Here is a 25,214-nt window from a genome sequence, read left to right as displayed (position 1 = left end):
CCTGCTGATCGCAGTATGAGTTCCTTTCAATAAATGTTTTTTATGTTACTAGATGAATAACCACAGTTGAGGAGTCACATCAATCAACATTCAATCTCCCGATATCAGCACATTTTACGTAAATAAAAGTTTACACCAATTAAAAGCCCCGTTGTCTCTTTTTACCCAGAGTACCTGCTGAGTTAAAGGATTCGTTCGGAGCTCATCCTTAAACATTCGGTGATACGAGGCTCGTGGTCATGAATCAAAGAAGACCAGACTTGTTATTTCACCTTAAACGGACAAACAGAAGATTCATTTACACAGAGTTAACGTGGGGAAACAAATGAGTCCGAGAGGAGGCAGAAACCATTTCACCTTAGCTCTGCAGAACAGACAGTACTCAGTTACAAGTACATGTACGCCGGGTTGAAGTGAAAGCTTCGAAGAAGGTCGACTTCTACTTTATCGGGAAAACATTCTGGTAAAGTAGAAAAAAGAGAAATAATAAAAGTGAGTGTGGTAAATGAACACACATCAGCTTTGGTCTGTGTTTTCAGAGCATTTCGACCTCTGCAGTTGATCCTACTGTCCCTAATGACAAACACAAGGTCGTCGTTACAAGGTGACCTCCTGCTTGTCATCTGCAGAACCAAAACAATTGAACCTCAAAGTTATTAAAAAAAAACAGTTTGGAGAGAGAGAGGCTTTACACCTGATCTCACATCCTCTCTTTAAAAATACAATATTTGAGCTTTAGAAGCTAAGAATACCAAATGTTAAATATCTTCTGCCATTTCTGCGGTCTAAAATACTGAGTCCAGTCTAATTCCCAATAAAGTCTGGCACGTGCCCTTCTGAAAATCTAGGAATGTCCCGACAAAAAGACTCGACAGACACACACGACTTTCTAAAGCCCAGTGTGAGTCAAGATGATATGTTGTCGAATGTGACAACGGTGTCAGTTCACAGACTTTTTTTTGTAATGTTTCTAAAAAGCTCTTTCATCCCATCTGCCCATCTGACTGCACAGGAACTACATCATAAATATCAAATATTTCTCTAAAGTACAGAACATTTTTTACATTGTGTTTTAACTTCTGAAATACTATGTAAAGTGCAGTCAAGTCTTATTTTATCTCCCATTTTATTAAAAAAAAAGTTTTCTTTTGGATAGAAATATACTCATTATTCGTTAACGACAAGAAAATAAAACTGCTTGCGTCGCATACACACACACACACACACACACACTGCATATCATCCTAAAACAAAGCACAGAGCTGAGACACCTAAAACAATGCCCTCTAGTTGAATCGCCGATATCACGTAACGATACAAATGCGAATCGAATTGCAAATCGATGAAAAACGATTTGTAAAAAACAAAACAAAAAAACAGTATTCAGAGTACCCTGATTTATACAGGCTATTTTCAACCATAATAATTTATATATTTTCTTAACAAGCCCACATTTGTCTGTCAACAATAGTAATAATATTTTACATTGATGGCCACGTTTCCACCACAATGCAGTTGTGTCGAACCATCACAGGAAGAACTGCCGCAGCAGGTCCTTCTTGTTGACCTTGCCCATCTGATTCCTTGGCATTTCACTCACCACCACCAGGCCTGTGGGGATGGTGTATGTGGCCATGTGGACCCTGCAACGAAACAGTAGCATTAATAAAACTGACGGCTGTTTATTGCAAAAACTACAAGATAAACAAGTGACGGGAAACGCAGTAAAGATTCTGTACGACGTGCACGGGCCACGCGTGAACACAGAAACAAAAAGATGGAAAAAAAAAAAAACAAAAGCAAGAAAAAGTAGCCTTGTGGCAGACAAGGAGAGAAGTGTCCTTGATGCTCTGTGCGCCTCCTCTCTGTGCCTTCCAGACACACACCACTCCCTTTGTACTAAACAATATACATTATAATCACTGTGAAATGAAATTAAAAGAGTGAGGGAGAGAGGAAAAAAAAAAACAAATCACAAAAGGAAAAGACAGAAGGCGGAGATAATTAAATTGTGTTTATTTTTTTTTCCAGTTTGAGAACGTGGTTGTTACATCAAGTTTTGACGCCTGGAGCTTTTTTTATTATCTTCTAACCTAGTTTGTGTGTGTGTGTGTGTGTGTGTGAAGTGACAGATAATTCTCCTTTTGAACTCAGATTTCCAGTGTAGTGTGTGAGGATTCGTACATACAAACACTTACATCTACCTAAAGACACTTGCTCATGCCAGTGCAATCTTCGGGGCAGTTTGTTGTTTGTGTGAGTTTCAGTGTGTGTGTGTGTGTGTGCGTAGGGGGCATACGGTCTGACAGAGATTCAGTCTGACAGCCGAAGCCAGGGCACTGAAGAGTGAGCATCCAGCTACGTCTTTGTGTATTTTATTACCCATGTGCTCCACACAGCAGTGGCCTGTGGTCTGTTACTGTCTGCTGGCAGCAGCCAGAGGGGGAGAGAGAGGGTGCGTATGAACATTTGTACCATAATTTGTGTCCCCTAATCTGATGTTGGCTGCTGTTAGCAGTAATCATCAGTGTTACACACTCACTGCTCTAAGCCGAGGCAGATTGCTGTTGCCAGAGTTGACCCTACAACCCTGGTTGGGCAAAGTGTGCACTGGTCTGCGCAAATTAAGGCTCGGATGATTTCTTTTTTTACGTCGACAAATCTGACTGAATAAATCTGTTGAGTAATTTAATGATGTCATCACAATCCCAGAGCAGGAACTACACAGACACAAATGCTCCAACAATGAGCAACAATGTAACTCTCCATATATTATTTTTGTAGCATGTTAGCATGCTAATGAAGAAAACACAGCAATCAGTTGTCCTATCAGCTCACATCTCAAGTGACTTTTTTTTAACTCGGCTCCAACTTGGCTTTGTCACAGTTTCATCCTCCATGACAGGCTCTACACGGATCCTCCGGAGGACAGGAGCTAGTCAATGATAACTCTTGTACTCCACCACTACACAACGCTACACAATTAAAAAAAAAAAAAACTCCAATAGACCACAGAGTTGTAGATGAAAGGATGGACAACAAAAGTGGAAAATAGTTATTTGTTCTCTTCTAACACCTCTTAAATCTCCTCTCTTTTCTTCAGCTCCTCTCATTGGTCCCTCTCTGTCCTGTGGTACTTTCACATTCCCCGCGTTTGCTCCGACGACAGCGAGGTCACCCACTCGAGACGAGTGTTTTCTAACCACTACAAGAGCCTTTCTTACGTTTAGCACAAGGCTGAAAAACACAAATGCCCTGGGAATGGACTCCTTGACTCAATATTACAGGCCAGGGTCAGCAACTGCAGTTTCTGTGCTCTGGTTTTTTTTTTTTTTTTTCTGAATTCAGAGTGATGAATTAGATGGAAGTTATTCAGGTCACAGTCTTCACTGGTGGTATGGGTTAGGGTCCAGCTGCTGCCTCAGAGCACTTGTAAAGGTGTCAGGTGGTCCAGTGGTGAGAGCTTTTATCCTAACGGCTCCTTCAGACCAATAACGGCACAGTCTCAAAAAAATTCACACACACAAAAAAAGACCAAGGCTGAATCTAAATCTGAATCTAACAGTAACATACTCGGTTCATTACGGGTTGCCATGCTGTCGTCTGCCACTGCAAAACTTCACCAGACCTGGATTTCCTGTGTACTGCAAAGCATGTAGCAACAACAGGACAAAGGCTGGTCCATTAAAACTACAGTATGTGATAAACACCACTGTAAACACCATTACACAAATGCAATAATACAACCTGCTCCAAACCCAATCTATTTAGCAAAGCAATTTACATTTTAAAAAGTGGTATTTTTAGTGATTTTTTTTCCCTCTCCGCTACATCTAATTCTTTTAGGCAACATTCCTTTGAACAGAACTGCAATAGACAAATGCTTAGTTAATCCTGCTGGACATTTTGTGAAAAAGCTAAAATAGAAAGGAAAGGTCAAAAGGTCAAAACTTCAATTCTATTTTTTCCCACAGCTGTAAAATCAAAACACCCAGACCCACAGCTGCACCATAAAAAATGAGAAAAAGATAATTATTTTGGATCAAAGATTTTGTCACTTTGTCCACTATTATACCTCATTACTTGGGCTGCTTGATTATGGCAAAACTCAATAATGACAATGTTTTTAATTCATATTGAAATCACTATTAATTAGTCACTGATTGATGCATTTGCTATCATTGAACTTTTACATTTTATTGAACATTAAACTGACAAAAAAATAAATGAAAACCAAGGTCTATTTATTACTTACTCATTAAGTTTATAAGGCTAAAATATAAGTTAATTTAATTTGGGCTCCACCTTAATTCCATACTATTGACTAGTCAATTTAATAAATCTAATAAATAACATTGTTATTATCCCCATTTTTTATTTCAGATTAACCTGAGAAGCCAGTGTTGGCCAGATTTTGTTTAATAAATCTAATAAATAACATAGTTATTATTTCAGATTAGCCTGAGAAGCCAGTGTTGGCCAGATTTTTACATTCCTGCATAGTAAGTCACAGGTTTAAACAAACAACAAACAAATAGGTTTTCACAGTACCTGCCCCAGACCTTCAGGTCCTCCAGGTTCAAACTGTGGCCCTTCTTCAACTGCACGACCGCTGTGACCTTCTGACCCCACATAGCATCCGGGGCCCCGACGACAGCCACATCTGAGAGGGAAATAACCCAGAATGCACTCAGTGTAACTCCATGTCAAGTGTCAGGCGTCGGTCTTTGTGTACAGCGGGCTCACCGGAGATAGATGGATGACCCAGGAGGTGGCGCTCCACCTCAAGTGCGCTGATCTTATAGCCTCCACTCTTGATGATATCAACACTGGTGCGACCCCTGATCCAGTAAACGCCGTTTTTGTAGACCGCTGTGTCTCCTACAACACAAATGAGTCAAATTTGAGTGATGAGGGTAAAAATTTAGCTCTTGATGACGACTAGTCGCAGGATGACGGCAGCTTTGGTAAACTTTTCATTATTGGTATGTGTGCAATCCTAAACCGAAACCCTGCCAACTTGATTGTAACTCATTCTCCATTATGATTTGATAATTCAATTTGTTCTATAACAGCTATTTCTAAACAGGTTTCCTCAAAGAAGCATTGATTAAAAGGCAAAACGACAGTGCTACGACAATCTTCGTTTGTCACGCAGACTAGCTTCTTCGACTGTGTGAGTGAGAGGGAAAGTCAGAGAGCAGAGGATGGATGAGGTTCCCTCACATCCACATCCAGCACAGATACACGCACACACTCACAGGTGTCTGGGGGACAGGTGTGGGGGAGGAAGGGATGGGATGAGGGACTCAGCTGGGCCTGGTCGATGACATGCCCAGGAAATGGGTCAGTGTGGATGAGTCGGGAGAAACAGGGGGATAAAAAATGGACAGAGGGAGAAGGGAGTTGTGAGAGAAAAAAGGAAGGCAAAAAGAAACGCGTCCTTTTCAGATTATTACAGGAGCTGCGTCCACAGCTGGGACCGAGCAGCAGGGTGAGGTGTGTGAGAAGGTGTGAGATTGGTGTGTGTGGAGCTAAAGACCCAGTCAAGGACCAAGGCTGTGGGTTAGACACAAAACTAAATGTAATCACTGATGTCACTGAAGGTATATACATCACTGCCCCCCGTCTGTATTTTTTCTTCCCTTCATATACAGTATATATTTTTTAAAGTTGGGAGACACATTTACCCTTGAGCAATTCAAATCCCCATAATTTCTAAATCCGACAAACAGCTCCGTTTACAACTAGTCCATGAAGCTGGAGAGCGTCTGAAGGATGAAATCAATGAGAGCCAACAACTGCTCTGTCTTCACCTGGGATCCAGAGGCAGAGGTGTGAGCAGAGAGGGATTACATTTAGAGATGGGTGCGTTTTTTACTGCCATCTTCCATCTGTTCTTTACGTCATCATTTAATTTTAATCTCATCTCTAACTCTGTACACACTGATGTCAACTTTTGTGTTCCCCCCTACTTTAGCCTCACAGTGCCACCCTGCACGTTTGTGTGTGTGTGTGTTTTAGATTTTCTATTCTTGGCTTCCCTTTTTTTTTTCTTCACCATGTCTGGGGCATCTCCTCATCACATCTCCAGGTTCTTGTTCCCCCCCACATCCCTCTCTCCGCCCCCCGCCCCTCCTTCCTTCCCTCCTTGCCTCTCTGCCTCAGCATCAATAGTGGGCCCATCTGTTCCCATACATCACGCACTTCATTTCAGTTTATTAGCTGGGATAAATCATAAATATTTCATTATACATCACGGGCGGCTGTCGCCTGCACACCGACAATTTATCACCGCTGCCCTCTCTGCTGGCTTGCCACAGCGGCTATAAGCTTTCCAGTCTATTAAACAAGATTGATACAGTGTGTAAATTTAGATATTGGGAATTTCTTCACAGACCACTGCTCCACACTGATAGGCTGGGGTGAGAGAGGAGGAGAGGGGAAAATGACAGTGAGGAAGAAGGGGGAGAGGGGCAGACAGAGAGAGAGGGGGAGAGGGAGAGAGAGAGCAAGTGAAGGGGAGGTTGAAGAGCTTTGCTGGGTTTAACACCACTAATGGGGTAGTTCACTTCCCTTCCTGGAAGAGGAGACAAAAGTACCTCCACTGCAAAACAAACTGGCGCAGTCGAAGGCAAATCCGACAATTCTATAATGGTAGATTTTGAGTTCTAGAATAGAAATAGAATAATTTCATCTTAATAATTCCATGATTTGGATTAATCACAAATAAAATCAGCTGTAAAACAAATTCATGTATTTCTCTAATTCCTTGGTCCAGGGTCATTATTGGCAGACAACCCAAATTTTTTCTGAACTAAAAACATGTGTTTTCAAGTTCTAAACACCCATAAATGTTAAGGACCAGGGAAGGAGAACAGAAACTTTTTTTTTCTTAACAAAATTGTTGAATTAAACACATACTTGAGAAGAGTTTGCGGTACTTACACAAGATTTTGACCTTGCCTGTTTCAGAAGAAGGAAATAACAAGAGAGTGGCTGGGATGTTTAGAGAGGAGCACAAGTGGGAATAGTGATTGGAGAACATGGACTGATAAAAGAAAGGAAGAGGGGAGAGATAATGTTTGGAACTGTGTTACTAGGACACAAGCACACACACACACACGTACTGTATGCATGCGCACTTCACACACACAGACACACACATACACAGCACTTCAGGCATCAGAGACTGTCTGCCATTATGTGTTATGGCTTTGGAGCCAGATACGGCCGAATGGCTTTCTTAATTAAAACGATAAGAAGCCTAATTGCGCTGTGCTTTCATCTCATTCTGACACATTAAAGAAAGTGAAGGCACGCACTGTGAAAAATAAAAAAAAAATAAAAACAGATCTAGACTGAACATGAGGACAAAGGGCAGGATCGTTTCTCTAACAAAGTACAAAAATAGCATTAAATTTACAAAAAAATGTATACATAAAAAACAATAAAAGATTAAATAAAATGCAAAATAAGAAAAAAAGTATTTGCTTTTTTGGGGTTTAATATTTGGATTAGTGTCGCGGCTCCCAGTACATCAAACTAATTGCCTCATGAAAAATAACTCATAAAAAATGGGGATAAAAAGCTTTAAAAAATCAGATAGAAAAACTAGGCAAAACATATATCACATATATATTTTGGTTGAATAAAAAACGATTATTATGCTTCTCACACTTTCAATTAATTCCCAGAGTTTTTCTTTGACTAAAATATTATTTTCCTGTACAATTTTCCACTATATATATATTGGGTTTTAATTTTAAAAAACTCTCAGTGAAAAGTCACGTACCAATTTCCCTTTGGGCTCTAACAACTCTCAGTGAAAAGTCACATACCAATTTCCCTTTGGGCTCTAACAACCTCCCAGTCCCTCAGCCTCCATCCATACCTCAACCCTTATTGGTATTGGGTCTGATCACCTTCTTTGTTCGCTCTTATGACCCTCTCTGAGGTTAAATACCAAAAAAAACTTCCCGGTTGTCAGTCAGGAACTGAAGAGTCGTCTTGGAAGAGTGGCCAAACCTACAAGTACGGCTGCCCTTGATGTAACTGGTTTGGATAGCTGTTAAATATTTCTGTTAAAACAACATGGTTCACACGACAGAGCCAATCACTGCGACAATCCTTTCACCTGCAGCCACCACTGCCGCAAAAATGTAAACAAGAAAAAGAAAAAGAAATAAAGAAAAGCAGGAAGCTAAACTTTCACCCAAGCAGCTGTGCTGAAGAGAATGCAGTCATTTGTTCACTTGTCAATAACTTCCACCCTCACTAAAGATGCTGTCACTGAAGTGGCTAAAAGCATGTGTTAAAGAGTGTTGGTGTTAGTGATGAATGTGATTACAGTCTGACCTTGTTTGAAGTGCCATATATTTGTCTACGTGTGCGCAAATCAGACAGATGTAAAGCCTGGCGACGGGCATGTAGCTTTCTGCAGAAGGCCGACTTTAGAAACCCACCAGTAGCAGAATAAAAAGTTCATGTTCAGGTGGTGTTAACATTTGAAATTTATCGCTACAGCCGTGTTAAACAGTGAAACAAAAACATATACCAACTTCAACTTCAACTCCGGATTGATTTGTAACATTTGTAGCCTTTACCTTACATCTAATGGAGTTTGCATTATAAATATATCTGTAATTTAACTTTTTAATCATGTGTTTTCAAACAGAGCTTTGAGTCACCTTTAGAGAACGCTATCGTTCTGGGGAGACACAATCTACAGAGCTTTGAGTCACCTTTAGAGAGCGCTATCGTTCTGGGGAGACACAATCTATCCACCCCGTGTGTCAGTTACGTTACCGCCTGCACATGTTCTACCGTGCACTCAATTGTTTAAAGTGAGCTTGATGGGAAGACGCGTCTCCTCTGAGAGAAGTGCAGTCAAAGTCTTTCATCACTGATCACAGCCTTTACTCCCAGAAACGCGCTCTACAGCTCAGTGCCCTCCATCACTGAGGACAGAACCTCGCACGAACAAAGAAGAGGTCTGAACGGGAGTCGTGCCTCTTTTTGGAGTGACTGTAAATACTTAGCATATATGAATATTAATGTTGAACATTAAACCCCCAAAGTCTAGATAGAACGGCTAATGAGGATAAATAACAGAGTGCCGAGCAGCCACATCTCTGCTCTGACATTATTTATCATCCTTAACTTTTGTCACCGCTCCTTTTTTTGGTAATTAATATTGCACAATAAAGCACTTTGCACTCGGATGACTGATCTAATTTGTTCAATATAGTGCAATTAAAGCAGTGTGAATTACTCCATGTTAACGTTACTGATTATATTACTTGTGGGATTGCCTCTCCATCTGCAGATAACAGGCTCAGCTAGACTGATGTGTGTCTCAGATTCGTTCACATATGGGAAAAACAATGCCATTCAGATGACAGCACAGCACCAAAGATATAAAGTGGTCACGACACACAGCCTTAATACTGTACTGATCAACAAATGTGTTTTATGGTCAAAATTCTGTAGAGTCCTACAGGGAGCTATGACATCACAACCAAGAGAACACTGGGACTAAAATGCCACAGTAGGAACACAGAAAGCTCAAGGCAGAAGAGCAGGAGACATGAGGCCCCGACAACTAATGGTGCTCTTTTAAACTAACCACGATATCTCTCTACCGTGCCAATCTAAAGCCCCAGATCGCTAGCACACCCTCAAATCCAGACCAGGATTTGAAGGTGAAGCTGCAATTTGCATCACAAAAAGAGGTTTGCAAGGTGAGAGAAGGTGAACACACTCAGGGAAGATGTGTGATACGAAAAAGAGAACACTGAGGAGGGAGATCAAACAGATTTCCCATATTGGAGTCGGGCTACATAACACCTTCTCCGATTGGACGGGACACCTCTGGCCAAGTGAGAACTTATTGATCTTGACTCTTTCTTCTACAACACTCCACTTCTCTGGGACACCTATTGGATGGTCGAGCAGCCATATTGGTTTTGTTGTCGATCCCCGGCTTCCATGTTATAGAGTTTGCTGGTTACGTTAAACAGCAGATGTAGGGGATTGTAGTTGAGCAGCATAGGACGGTGGGGTGTGGTGGAAACAATAAAAAGAAAGAGTTGAAGATGGTGGGAATAATAAAAAGAGTCCAGTTGAGAGATGCTAAATCTTCATATTTAGTGAAATATAATTTTACAAAACAGGCCAGATTCAAATGTGGGCCAATTTAGGCCTGCAGGCTGTATGTTTGACACCCCTGGTTTAAAACAGTGTCTCTGTCTAATACAGAAAAGGCTCAGTGGCAGAAATGAGGATTTTCACTTCACGGCTGATTCATTCTGGCCATGTGTATGGGACCTGAGCTGGGCTTTTGTGTATACATACAAATATATTTAGCGGATTCTCTATTTAGCTTGTTTTCACGCTGTCAAATACTTGCGATTCTAGCTCTAAGCTCTTTAGAATATTTTGGTTCCATTCAGTGACCTTCACTGTGACATTTTCATCATGTTTTTTTTTTTTTTACATTTTGCCTGTTTCTAGTTTGAAAGCAAATCATTCACTAACCATTGCCAATTGACACATACCTGCCATCAATGGAGTTCTTGATGTTTTCAACGTTTATTTTCTACTGAAAACAAGTGTGATGAATGGAAATTAATTCTCAAATATAAATGTCCAGAAACTACTGTACTAATGTAGTTTTCCATAGTAGCTACTTTTGAATTTCTGAAATCTGAATTTACAGCTGCAGCCGATAATGAATTCTTAGGGCCATAACCTACTATCCCAATAAAAGTCATTTAAATGCGGTGCCTGTATGTCTGACATGTACATCAGACACAGCCAGGCACCTTTGAGCGACCGACAGTAGAAGAGTTCCTCTGCAGCAGGATATAAAAGGTAGATCTGTTCCTGTTAATGTATCCCACAGAAATACTACACATTCAAATTAAATACATTTTTATGTCGTTTTAAATTAATTGATTCTGATTAACCGCTCTATTAAACATCATTTAATGTTGTAGTGAATTTAATGTAAATGATATCATTAAAATTACATATTTCATCCATGTAGCCAACTAAGACTTGGACAATGGACAATGGGATTTACTTTTTTTTTTCTTTAAAAATAAGTACTGAACTGCATAACACCTGTTTTATACATCGCATGAGCTGTACATTTTTACTTCTGTTTTGAAGTATGATTTTTAATGATTTGCCAGCTGTAGGGAACTGACTTAAATTCCTAAGATCCTAGATTCACCTTTGTCCCTCTGTGTCTATATTTAAAAGGAAAGGTTGATTTTACAGCCCTCCTGATGTATTTGTTTGTCCTTTCAGGCTTTTTGTTTTATCATTTTGTTTGTTGGTTTTATTTAGTAGTATGTATGTTCACCCCAAAGTGGCATTTTAATTTATTTAGGTATGTATTTTCCTTTTTTTTTTTTTTAAATAAGAGATATTTATTTTGAATATGTCAGTGTTATGGCTTAACCAACTATAATACACTGACTTTTGACTCATTTAATCACGTCTTCGTGGACCATTATGAAAAGTGGAATGATGAAAAACAGGAGTGCTAACAATTCTGAGCCCTTGTCTCTGAGGTCAGAGGTCAGTGTGATATGTATTTTAGCCCTGGGTTAATTCTGTCAGACCGCACTAACGCAAGACACTTTTTCTCCCCCCGATAAACTGAGATGCTGTTATGCTGCAGCCAAATGTTGTTGTTCTGAGGTCAGGGCAGAAGAACAACAATATGCCTTAAGCAGCTGACTGTGTTGAAGCCTTTTATTATTTATTTCTGAATAGATATTTATATACCGTATTTTCCGGACTATAGGCCACTACTTTTTTTTTTTTTTAATGCTTTGAGCCATGAGGCTTATACAAAGATGCAGCTTTTCTATGGATTTTTTCTTCAGCCACCAGGGGGCGTTCTAGCAGGAAGTGCAAAAACGAGACAGCCACTAGTCTCCACTAGTTTTTATTATTATTACTATTATTATTTTCACCCGCTCATCATGGAAAGCACACAAAGAAGTTCGTATGACGCAGCTTTTAAGTTGAGGGCCATCGATCTGGCTAGCCAGGAAGAAAATAGGGCTGCTGCACGTAAGCTTGGCGTTAATGAATCCAAGGTGAGACGTTGGGGACGGCAGCGGGAAGAACTCATTCAATGCCAAAAGATGACAAAGGCTTTCAGAGGACATAAAAGCAGGTGGCCTGAACCGGTAAATATCTCATTTCCCAACCTGGATATCGGCGGCTTATAGTCTGGTGCGGCTTAAATATGTAAATTTATAGTTTTTTTTTTTTTTTAAACTTAGTGGGTGCGGCTTATATTCAGATGTGTACTATAGTCTGGAAAATAAGGTACATTTTTTTTTAATCTTACAAATCTTATATTCTTAAATACAAGGGGTAAAACCTTCTAACTTGTTTACATCGTGACCTAGCGTATAACCGACCCTAACAATAATAAATAAATACTCCGTTGGTTTGACATGAAATCGGGTTAAGTTTCATACAGAGCTGAAAACTTTGTCAGGATGTGACACGACTGATACAAAAAGCTCAGAGGGAAGGGTAGGTGCTAAAAGATCAGCCGGGAGGTTGCAGGTACGTGACGGGGTGTGAACCAGAAACAGTGTTGAAGATAAAGGTGAACGTTGGAACAAAGCAGCAGGTGTGAAGAGAGGATGAGGCAGCAAGAAAGCTCAGGAGTGGGTGAAGTGCAAGTCAAGCTGGCGTGGGAATCGGAGACGGTATGTGTCTTGAATTTAGTTGGTCTCAAGGAAATGGCATAACCCGATGACAGAAGTTTGTTTTAATTAAAGTCTCAACTTTAAATGAACCCCCAAGAGGACTGTGTTGAATCACAGTGACTTGAACTTGTTTTCTGTAAAATTCAGTTTCTATTGTCACTTTGGTAGCTGTAAAAGTACTAAAATAAGTATAATTAGCTGTTAACAGTTTCATGATGTGTTTGCTGAAGCCCATTGACAAAACAAACAGTCGTGTATTAATAATGAAGAAATCCCTTCACCCTTGTATATTTCATTTAGCAATATCATTAATGCGTATTGTAATACCAATCTCTTCAGTAGGATTACATGTTTTTGTTGCTAATGTGCTAAGGAGGTTTTAACAAGATAGTTAATGAAGTGACCACCCAGAGAAACAGACAGGTACAGCAGGAGAGGTGGGGACATGTTTGATAGGTTCTTATAGAGAAGTCTACAATCTGACTGTGTGCAACTTGGTGTGACTGTGCGGGTGTTGCTGGAGGTGCTGGTCTGTGGGGAGCTGATTGCACCGGCACTCATTATGTGGCCAGTGGCTGTAATGGAGTGTGACAGTAGCATGCTGTGCTCTGGATCTCTGTCCTTCCAGCCTGCAAAGCCAATTAAACACTCTCTGCCCTGCTCCCTCCCTCACTGCCTCCCTCTACTTCAACCTTGAGTGCCTTACTGAATTTTTTTTTTCACCATTCATTACCGGCAATATTTACCATCTATTCCTACCTTGTTCCAAGGCGTTTCCCACCACATCTTGAAACATTATCTTTCAGTCCCACATTACAATTCAAGCCGCCCTTAAACCAACTTAGACATAACCAAAAAACCACATTTTTAGTCTCACAAAAACACATTTTCACATTATTTTAGGTTTGCTGCAGATTTTGTAGTAACTCAACAGGGAGAGTGCTTAAATCCAACGTTTTTTTTTTTTCTGACTCGATCACTGACGTTTTTTCATGCAATCCCTAAAACTCAACGATGACGAGATCCCAATTCCATTGGAACGTACTGTTACTTTGCGGACATCTTGTTTCTAAGATGCCATCAAATCTCAGACTTCAGTCAATATTTATTTATTTTACTATTTCTTCATGTTAATCAATCTGATCATAAGGTCGGTTAATGACGTCATCACGTTGACAGGGCTTTCGTAGCTTTTACTAATGGAGATTTTTCCATCAACTCTGTGTAAGATTCTAACACAACTCAACTGACTCTTTTACATTTATTTTTTGGTTTAATGCACAATTAGAAATGTTTTTCCTTCAGCAGCTTGATTTGTTCTAGTGTAAAAGTTCCTTCTTCACACATGCAGGAAAAACATGACTATTTTTTAGTGCAACTCACTTTGACACATTGTTTTTCCTGTCAAGGCTCTAGTTTTTTCTTAGTCAACCAAAAAACAGGTGGTGTTTTTGTTACTGCCTAAACACATGAACAAGTACACATGAACGTTCTTGTACAACATGGCCTCGTATTCCAGTGGGTTTTTTTTTTCTATAAAAAAATCTTCATTTCTCATTTATCTTTCACTTTTATTCAGAGTTTCTAAAAAAAATCTTTTATCATTTATCTTTCACTTTTATTCAGAGTTCTACTAATGCAGATGCGATTAGTGGAAAATGTATTGCCTTGAGGCCAATGTGTGTAAAAGTCTGCTCTTGTGAAGAGTGCTGAGGTGTGTGTGAAAAATAAGAAGAAGAAGAAAAGCAAAAGTTTGTTTCAGTTTTAAACCAGCCAAACTGTGTAAAGGCCTCTTTAGTCTCCTCAGGTTTGTTCCAGTACTCTTTGAAGACAGATGGGCCACGGACCAGGAGCTCACCCTCCTTCCCCTCTAGACCTGGGTGGACCTGTGAAAAATGGTGCAAACTGTTGTAAATGAAGTCAACATAGCTTCAAAACATCATTTAAAACCAGTGTTCATCATTTAATATGAAACCAAATATTATGACACAGACCACAACAAAGTTGGTGTATAATTTATCATTAGCATCATTTAACATCCCATGGCTATTGATCTGAAAAACGAGTTTGTTTTTTTCATCACAAATTAATTTTAAAAATGCGTCATTGTCTATGTTTAATCTTAGGAACTCCCATCAAATCCCATCTGTGGGATTTAAAACAGTCACATTCAGTGACTTCACTATATAGTAGTCTGCACTGTGTTCGGCAGTGTTCAAATCAGATGCCATTCTAAAGGAGGGTGGAAGGTGGAGACAAAACTGGGACTTATCATTAGTTAGTGAGATAATAAGTCTCATCTGCAAACAGACAAAAAACCTAAAATTACATTTCAAACAAAGACAAAAAATAACCGAGTCTTTACTTTGTTGCCTGCTAACCACTTCCTGTGAATAGGTTGGTTCATAAGGAATGTATTTATGGGTTACCCAGGTCCAGCTGTGATTGCCCTCCACAATGGTAGTGTTGGTTGAATTACTCATGACAATCTGAACTTCCACCTCAGGCAGTGGCGACCCCACGGCTCCTGTCAACAAATCAATCAGAAGACAACGAAGTCAGTCCGGAAGAAATATGTGCATTTTCTTTTTTAAACCACACGTGAATAATTGATAAATTACAGTCATACAAGGCTGTTTTGTGTAAAACTAAGTGTGTGTTTGTGTGGTAGTGTGTCTGTTAGTCATAGACCTTGTGCAAAGAACAAAATCAGGTTGTTTTTTTTTCAGAAGGACCTTAAAGTCTACTACATCATTTACCAGACCAATGGTCTGGTAATGAAGAGCAGCTCAGGCCCTAATTAGAGAGTCAGTCTTTCACCTTATATTGATCCAACTCTGCAGTCCTGACTGACAAAGTCTATCACCTGTCTCATCCTCTCAGTCTGACATTGAAAACAAACTGACTGGAAAAGCATCAAGAGCATTCCTTTAAGAGAAACTTTACTCCTGTCCAAGTTTCAGGAAGTTTTAAGGCATTCTTACATGTTCTACATTTCACTGACTACAGTAAATTAGTCAATTAAACTACCAAAAACAAAAGTTTGTTTCAGCTTTTTCACAAATGTGTATATATACTGTATGTATGATGTAATTACGACACAGTAGTTTTAGTTTGAAAACATTGAAACACAGATTTACTATTTCTGTTTACATTCTTGTGTTTGTGTTCATTTGAATTTGTGTACCGGGGATACGTTGGCCTTTCAGAGGATTGGACAGAGCCATGCCGATCTCAGTCATGCCATAACGTTCGAGCAGTGTGTGTCCTGTAATGTCCTCCCACTGCTGCAGGGTGGAAGGAGGGAGAGCAGCTGAGCCTGAAACCATTAACCTGGAAAGAAAGAAAGAGAGCGAAAAGACGTAGGTGAATATACAGGTCCTCGGTTTACAACGTCCTTAACCGCTGGCGTTTTGTGGTTACGTCACCATCTCCTGTAAATGTATTAAGAAAGACTTGTTCCATCATTACGATGTATGTCTTTAACACGGTGCTATACACAGAAGCCGGCTTTGTTTACATTCTCCTTTTGTACGCCATACGTTGGATTGTGCTACTTTCGCTTTCTTTCGTTTGTGTTGTTTTTTGGGAACTTTTTGCCCTTCATTATGGTGTAAGTGATTGACATAGGTACTCATGTACAGTATGCAATTTCTGACTAACGGCGAAAATCGAGTTACATCGCACCATAAGAAAGGAATTCTAACGTACATGGAGTACCCCTGTAATCTGAAATAGTCTGTAGTTTGAACAACACAGGTTTTCACTGTGAGAGTTTAGGGACTTGCTGAGTGAAATCTTTTCCTTTGTTTGAATAATTTAATTCTTCTTACAGCACTGAGCACAGCCTCTGGTTAAGTAATTCAAATTAAAATGAGAAAACAAAACAATCATTTTTATTTGGACATTAAAACAAAATCAGTTTTGATCCAATCCTGGAGAGACATTGCTTTTCTCTAAAGGCCAGCCTCACTCCCTCACATCATCCCCTTCCCCACTGCTCCTTCCCTACTCCTTGCTGTCCCTCGTCTGACAGAGGGATTTGTGAGATTAGGCATTCTATCCACCTTCAGTAAATCAGATCCTGTCTAACACTAACAGTAACCACTGGGAATTTTTAAAACTCTTACTCTGCAAGTGTGGTTTAAACTCTGATTGGTAATCTACTCTGAGAAGTGATTTTCTGTCTTTCTTTTGCTCACTCATCACATTTCTCTGCATTACTTGGCAGCGGTGTACTGCTGTCCTGTTGCTTTGATGCTACCTCATATCTACAGCATGGAAAAACCTACACACAAAAAGATTAAGCTTGATTAAAAAAAGTAAAAACACCATCAGTATATTATTGTATTATATCATTACTATAAATGACCTTAAATTATAGTTTCCAATTTCCATCCGTGATATGATTCTGATTCTCTTCTCACTTTTTTCATCTCTAGGTTTTAAATCCCTGCAGGCATCACTAGAACCTATTGGGTGTTTTTACTTCAACAGTTTCAGCCACTGATTTCACAGATACTTGGGGAAAATAGCAAATAAAAGGGAAGTGTCTGTCTAAAAGAGCTGAACCAAACAGCCAACCTATTTTTTATGTACATACAGGTCTTAAATCTATTAGAAAACTGTTAGCATTAGATGCTGCATTCAGTACCTGATCCTTTCTTTGCAGGCTGCTTTTACAAATTCCTTGACAGGAGCCTGTGTGAAGTGCTGATCATAGTACTGGATCAGCTTAGAGTAGATAGTGGGCACGGCCATGAACACGTTAACCACAGGAGCCCTGGAGCTCAGGAGCATCTCCCACACCTGCGGCAAAGCAAGGAGATAAAGAAGAAAAACATTTGGTGAGAAGTGCAAAATGGGAGTACATAAATACGGTAGAAAAAAACAAACAAAACAAACAAAAGCAGTGTGCGTAGAGTAAGAAATGGCTGATAAAATATTACATCCGGACTCATTCATTTAGTTCATGTAATAGCCAAAAAAAGGACAGACATTTGCTTTATTTGATGTAAATGGCAGCCATATATTAAACCTGTCCACACAGAAAATACTGGGGAAAAAAGGTCTGGATTTGTAAAGGTCAGGGGAAATAAAACAGCAGACAGCTGTGGGCCAGTATGAAAAAACAAAAACACAATTTGAGCAGCTGCTTTGACAAATGCACTTTTTGACGATTACTGAAATTTTGAAACAAGCGAACAGAAGCACGCGCATACACACACAAGGCTTGGATTTAGTTACATACGGCTCAAACTTTATTTACACATGTGAAAATATTAAATATTGTCTAAAGTCATCTTCACATCACACCGTTCTTCTACAGTTTGTCTAACTCCGGTGTGTCTCCCCCTTGGAAAAAAATGCCCCCCCTCCTGAGTCTTCTTATCTTCACGACTTGTTCCTTATCTCCTCTTTTTATCCCAAGTGCATCCCTTTTTCTTCCCTTATTTCCCACCTGACCCTTTGTCTCCCCTCCATCCCTTCCTTCTTCCTTTCCCCCCCTACACTTTCTATCTCACACTCACTAACCTCCTTTCTCCATTTCATAATTTCCTGCTTGGCTGACCCTGGAGTCGCCGTCTCTTTCTCACCAACACACAGAGATGTAGTCTTTATAATTATGAGCAGCTCACACAGAATCGTCTAATTTTTTTTTTTCTGAATGTTTGTTACCCGCTTCATTTCCACTTCTGACACAAACACAATTTCCTAAAAAAGTTTGGTGCACTAGAAATATTGTATTACTTACAATAGTGTATAGGACAGGGAAGAAAAACATGAGCTCAAACTAAACGTTTGTATAAATGACACTCCTGGTTGTTTTTCAACTGGCAGGGAAAACAGCGATCCTTTTGAATAAAAAGATCAAGTAATCAATAATATAAAATATGTTTCTCAGCACTGTAGCAGAGAATTCTGTGCCAGATAATGGAATTGTAAAATGTAAAAAAACTTCCGTGCACATAAGCCAAAGTTAGAAACTGCTTCCAAATGTGCCTTCAGCCCTCAATCTGTGTTGTATTAACAAACACACTGCTCATCTACTAGACATGGCCTCAGGAGTAAACATATAAGAAACCTCTTGTTGGCTAAAACTGTCTTCTTTGTTCTACAGGCTTTAGTTTTTACCGCCTGTCTGACAAGCAAATGAACTAATTGGAAACAATTTATATCAGGTTATAATAACAAGTTGCTATAAAATCTTCCCTCACACTGACAGTTCACCTCTACTTATACAGAACAGAACTCATAGGCAAAGAGATAAGGATGATTAACTGTGTGCCCCCGGCGGCTGTCTGTCAAGTGCAGTGGAGCGCTCCCGGCTCATCCACCCCGGAGTGGATTGGAAGGATATTTATGTTTGACAAAGAGCTGGCCTCCACCTAGAGGACAGGGAGTGCTGATGGTCAGCATCCTAAATGATGGATGTAACCACAGGTATGAGCTGCTCAGTTTTAATGTTAGAGACTGTACTTTTTGTTTTCTAAGGAATCTCTCTTCTGTTCCCACCCATGCGTTCATGTGAATTTGTTTATGAACATATGAACATTTGTAGGATTAAAAAAAAAAACAAACTGATATATATATATATATATATATATACAAAATAACATCATCAGGTGAAGCAACATGAAAATACTTTAAATGGGAAAATATTGAAAAAGTAATTTAATTGGGCCATTGTTACATGAACTTTTTAAATCCTATATCCAAGCACGAACATCCAAAAGTTAATTCTATATGAATATTTTCAACTAGTTCGTTCCCTTCTAATGACAAGCACTAAAACCCAGAAATGAAGCCCCTGTGGTCATAACAGCTCCAGGACATCCTCATGGCAGTTTCATGGGTGCTAGGTTAATTCACAGAATAAATGCTAAGTCTATCCTGCAGCTGGCATATAAGGTAAGGTGAGGAAATATGGGCACCACCGTGGCACAATTCCATAGGAATACATTCCCTAGTTGCTGAAGCAGACAGTTCTTTGGAGTAAAAGCAGTGAAAGAACGACAGCCTGCTTTATAGAATTAAATTGACACCACTGGAGCCAGAACACTGTCTAATGCTTCAGGGTCTGGAGTTGTGTGGAACCTTTACCATTAGTGCATGAAATATTACCTAAGAGATAACAGTTTTTACTCTGAATAATAGAAGAGGCTGATAGCAGCACCTTCATCAATCAGTCCACTTAATAAAAACACTCACCTGCTAAAACACAAGGGTTCATGCTTTACCGCTTTGTTTCAATACAAAACCGAATGTCTGGCAAAATATAAGTTGTTATAAAGAGAATATTTATGATATGATAATACTGGGTAAAATAGTCAATAGCTATTTAAACAAACAAATCTCATTGGTATCATGGGACTCCAGCAGCAGTGTGCATTCCTGTACGGTTCAGTTGAAATTTAAAGATTCACAAGTCCTGGAGAGTAAATTTCGGCCACTATCTCACATCGAAATCAGCAACAAAAAAAATCAATGTCGGCCCCTGCTGCCTGGACTCCTCTTCAGAGATGTTCGAGAAGGGAAGAGACAGGCTATCGATTCATCCTTCGATGTACTGTAACTTCTGCAAGAGCAGAATAAAAGCCTTTTTTCTGTGGTTGAGGAGGAGTTTTGTGGTTTGTTACATGAGGTCAGAAATTACTGCTGAATACTAATCACTGTGAAACTGTCGGGGTGAGTAGACACGATTGTGAGAGGCACATCTCATTATATTACATTACATTAAAGTGTGATTTGATGAGCTATTGATAAAATATTTAAACTTACTTTGCACTACTTGGTTAAATCTCATTTACTAGATTTCAGCTTGATCAGTGGGAGAGACGGGAGAGAATCTGGTTTGGTCACAGGTTTATCTTTGAAAATTAAATACGAGTTCAGGTGATGTAAGTTGGAAAATATTTTACGATACCACAAGGTACAGTAATAGGGTCTGGGTGTATAATCATCTTTTTTTTTGCTTGTGGTAATGGCATTTTTGCATGGACATGTTTACGAGTAGATTGATAGTACCAGTAGGGGGCAGCAATATATCTTAAGAATGCCAGGAAGAGTTAAAACACTAAGATGAGATGTAAGCGCTAAGGAAGGGACATGATCAGCTCACAGGAAGAAGAAAATGTTAGCCAAAATCATCAAAGTTAGCAACGTTGCTTAAGGTATACAGCTCTAAAGATCTACAGTATATAAAATATATTATTTGAAACTTTTTGTAGAAAAAAAAGTATCAGAAAGTATCAAGGTTAAATGTATGTATAAATGTACACATAGACCAGGAAATACAGCTAATTTTCAGAGATTAGTTTAGTGTCAATACATGGTCTGATGGTATTGGAAAAAAAGAACTATGACCTTGAGAATGAAAATGAACTTTTCTTTTCAGTCTCTCTTTTTGTGGGAGGTTCCAAAAAAAACAAAACAGAGACACACAAGAGAAACACATGGATCGGAACTTCTATACACACTCAGCGCACCATCTTCCCCTCCCTTCTCCAAGTCTAACAAGCACCATCATCCTTCAATGTCAGCTCATCGATTGATCTGCTGCTTAAGCCCCTGCTGTGAGTCGGCGCTGGTCAGATACAAAGCCATACAGGGCAATTCATCACTAAGCCCAAACACTTAGTTTGACAGGTGGGGGTTTGGAGGGTGAACGAGAGACAGAGAGGAGATGAAGAGCAGAGAAAAGAGCGAAAAGTAGATGGGAAAACAGAGAAAGAGGGATTGATTTTTGAGGGAGCTAAAAACACCTTTTCAGTCGTGCAGCACAGAACTTACTACCTCTAACAGCGGAGACTCTGAAACTGCCTCTTTTGTTCAAGGACATTAATGAAAGTTAGAAAGAATTGGAACAAAGCAAAGACAAAGATGAAGTCCAATACAGACCTTCTGAGGCTGGAATTCAGGCAGCATGATGCAGGTGGCGCCCACCCAGAGTGGGCATAGCAGCTTGTTAACAATCCCATGCACGTGGTGGAGCGGCAAGGTGTGGAGAATGACATCATCTCTAGTCCACGCCCACTCGGAAACTAGACACTGGATCTATAGGGTGAGGAAAAAATACACAATGATGGTGTTTTTAATATCATAATTGATAATATTAAGTGATAACATAAGTTCTTATGAAACAAACAGCAGATATAAACAATCTGTCAATATCACAGTTCAAAGATATAATAATGGTTTGTTTACAGTCTATTTCATGGTTTAAAGGAGAAATCTCACCATAGCTAGGATGCTACTGTGTGTATGTAGAACACCCTTGGGTCTCCCTGTGGTCCCACTGGTGTAAATTATCATAGCAGGTCTGTCAGCCCAGTCTGTGATGGCTGTCTTCCTCTCTTTAGCGTCCGTCTCCTTAACAGTGCTCAGGGTTGAAGATGGAGGTAGTGTCAGGTAAGGCAGCCCCAGCTTCACTGCTAAAGGTTCAATGATCTCCGCATAAGGATGTCCCGCTACAAGCAGTGAGCTCTGGGAATCTGAGATTATGTACTCTAATTCAGCTACAGGATGTTTCCGGTAAAGCGGCACTGCAGTCCCACCACTCATCCAGGCTGCCCACTGCGCCACTGTATAGGACACATCATTGGCACACAGGAAGGCGACCCTCTTTCCTTCCAGACCACCGAAGTCAGAGTTCAGAGCTGCACTGATTCTACTTGCTAAATCATAGCTGCTGCAGTACAGTTGCTCGTAGCTGTGCCTCCCACTGCTGTCTATAATGGCAATCTTATCACCAAACGTAGGAGCTTTGGCAAAAACTGGTGTCTGGTTTATCACAAGTGAGGCTGCCGATGTACTTCTGTGAAATTTTCGTAAAACTACAGTTCTAAATAACAATTGTCTTGGCTCTGACGGGAAAGAAGTTCTGAGAATAGTGACTTTCCAGTGACGCACGGGCAACTTCAGGGAGTTGAATGCAGTAGCAGCAAGTCTTGATGACATGTTTGGGACTTAGGTCTTCATATCCTCCATAGATGAAGTTAAGGATGGCTACAGCCTTAGGCTTCTGCTCTAATTAGGACATCTGTGGAATTTGACAGAGAAAAATAACTGTATATATATATATATATATATACACACATATAATTCCTTAATTCATAACATTTGTTTCAAATTACTGCTTCATAAAAAGAAGTTATTCAAATTAACTGCTGAACGATACGTACATATCGTTATACATAAGGTGTTCTAATAAATAATGAACCTTTACAATGAAGATTAAACTCTTTTTTGTAAAGGCATAAAGTTATGTTGAAGCGACGTGAATTACTTATTACTACAGGTTCTTCAGTAACTTGTTTACGCGGGACAAGTCACAGATATGTCTGTGTAAATATCCAGTGCCCAACAGTGTTGACTATCGATTACACAGCTTTAAGTGGGAAGCAGAAATGAAACGCTGTGCCACAACCACTTAAACGTTTCTTAATTGCAAGGCAGTTACAGCTGGCGTTCATGTTATCGTTGTTTTAGTAACTTAAAAGACAAAAAAAATACAGCGACACGGACCAAGTCAGAGCCGAAATACAAACAACGACATTTGTTATTTAACAATTACTTGAGCAATGAAAATATACTGACTTGCACATTTCTTCGTCAATTAACTCTCTTGAAATAACTCAAATGCCGGTGTGTCATTTGAAATACAGTGTATCCATGCCCTGAATGTGAAGGACGGTACAGCAGCAGTGGTCGTCCGACGTGGAAAAAGTACCAGCGTAATAGTTCCTACCCGCGCAACGGTACATACACAACAAACGGTGCACCGCACATAGCAGAAAAATCTAGAATAATTTATTATTTACTACTCTATTTACTAGTTAATTTGTGTGGCCCCTTTGTCTGTCTATCTTTATATATGCAGCATGATGCAGGTAAGTATTTGCTCGTACTTCATGGAACAAAATGTGTTTACCTTATGAGCTGTTACTTACTGGCTGAAAGTCTAAGGGTGAAGTTGATAGAATAGGTTTAGGTTTTAAAAAAAATTCCACAGAACTGTATTTTTTTCTTTAGATGAGAATAAAATATAAAATATAAGAAAGTAACAATTCTAGAATAAACCATACCCCCCCTCTCTGCACTATTCTGGACTATATGTTTGGGCTGTGTTACACTACATTTAAATTAAATTAAACCAAATTAAATTTAATTGTACCCTTTAACATTAAAGCAAGTGTTACTGGAAAGTACAATAACTAGTGATGACTTGCAAGCAATGCAATGCACACACAAATATGCACTGGTCAACAACGTTTTAAACTGACATAACCTTTAATTATTATACTTATGCTCCTCCTCCTCCTAGCTTGCTTTATCACTTGTATTTATAAATATGCAATAATTTGGATTATTTTATTGCTAACAAAACTCAATCTTTTTTTAACTTAAAAGTCTAGATACATATATATGACAACTGCATATGACATTTTTTTCTGTTTTATATGAGAAAAGTACAATTTTTTTCTCAATGGTAGTTTTTCCCTTATTTAAAATAATAAGAAGAGAATTTGTGAAACGGCTGAACTGTGAGATGTATTTAAATTGAAAATGTGGACCACAGCTTTAGGAAGAACGGATTTAATACGCAGATAAAGTCAAGTGCAGATTATACATGCAGCTGCTGCACACAGAGCTGTATTTGGCTCGGGATAACATAACAATCATTTCGCACAGTGTGCCAACTATCTTGGCTGACTCATCATCACAGTGCAAGTGGGCACATTCAGCCGCCAGCTGGCAGTCGCGGGCCTCAGATAGGAGAATGGTACAGACATGGCACACGTTCAGAAAGTTTTCACTTCCCCCTTTTCTACACCCCCTGCACTGCAAATGAAGATGGCATGTTCCTGAGGAAACTGAAGCCTTTGTGTGGGAGAACTCCCCTCCACATTCACGGATAGTTTCGTCAAAGACCACCCGTTTCATTGGTGGAGAAAATGCTATACGAGAGATGCTATGATATCAAGCAGCCATTTTTTAAATGAAGAGAAATCTTATATATACTGGATATTCTACAATCCTCTTTGCTGCAAATTGCGTGTCGCCTGTCCTATGGATTTAACCTCCAAACGACCAAATGCTAACGCTGATGTACGAAGGCTGTTTGCTGGAAGATGGCCATGTTTTTGATAAGCGTTTAACTGGGATTCGAATTCGGGCCAGTGAGGAATAATTTACATCTTGTGGAATTATAGTTTCCAGTCACAATGAAGAATTTAAGGAACTCGTGCCATTGTGTCGGGGGGCATCAGAAGTGAATAAGGACCACTTTTATGGTTATGACAAGAATCTGGGAATACATGTAGCGAGCAAAGCCCGAGATCCTGTTGCAGTGGCCTGCTGCCAGCAGGCTGGCTTGCGAAGACCAGTCGAAAGGCTTTTACAACCAGAGCGCAAGATGGCCGCAAGCTGGCGCCAGCTTCCTTCTTGGCAAAGAACTTTACTGAGGAA

The 25,214-nt window shown here is 39.6% G+C and overlaps 1 protein-coding gene across 2 annotated transcripts; it reads right to left on the bottom strand.

Moving 5' to 3' along the window:
- Window positions 1-15: 15 nt before the first annotated feature.
- acsf3 (acyl-CoA synthetase family member 3) lies at window positions 16-23,814 on the bottom strand. Of its 2 annotated transcripts, XM_008309933.3 has the most exons (11): window positions 23,343-23,814; window positions 21,984-22,785; window positions 21,645-21,800; window positions 17,398-17,552; window positions 15,931-16,076; window positions 15,173-15,270; window positions 14,505-14,629; window positions 4,747-4,883; window positions 4,552-4,663; window positions 1,486-1,643; window positions 16-460 (listed from the first exon to the last, which is right to left on the bottom strand). In XM_008309933.3, the coding sequence occupies exons 2-10, from the start codon at window positions 22,701-22,703 to the stop codon at window positions 1,529-1,531; spliced, it is 1,764 nt and encodes a 587-aa protein (XP_008308155.1). In that variant the 5' UTR covers window positions 22,704-22,785; window positions 23,343-23,814; the 3' UTR covers window positions 16-460; window positions 1,486-1,528. The 2 variants fall into 2 exon arrangements, with proteins under 2 accessions (XP_008308155.1, XP_024911391.1); XM_025055623.1 differs by lacking the exon at window positions 16-460 and having other exon boundaries at window positions 1,383-1,643.
- Window positions 23,815-25,214: the final 1,400 nt, after the last annotated feature.

The sequence above is a fragment of the Cynoglossus semilaevis genome, chromosome 5, assembly GCF_000523025.1.
Source record: "Cynoglossus semilaevis isolate Cse_v1.0 chromosome 5, Cse_v1.0, whole genome shotgun sequence".
Lineage (NCBI taxonomy): Eukaryota > Metazoa > Chordata > Actinopteri > Pleuronectiformes > Cynoglossidae > Cynoglossus > Cynoglossus semilaevis.
The sequence above is the reverse complement of the archived record's forward strand: the minus strand, read 5'-3'. Positions and strand labels throughout refer to the sequence as shown.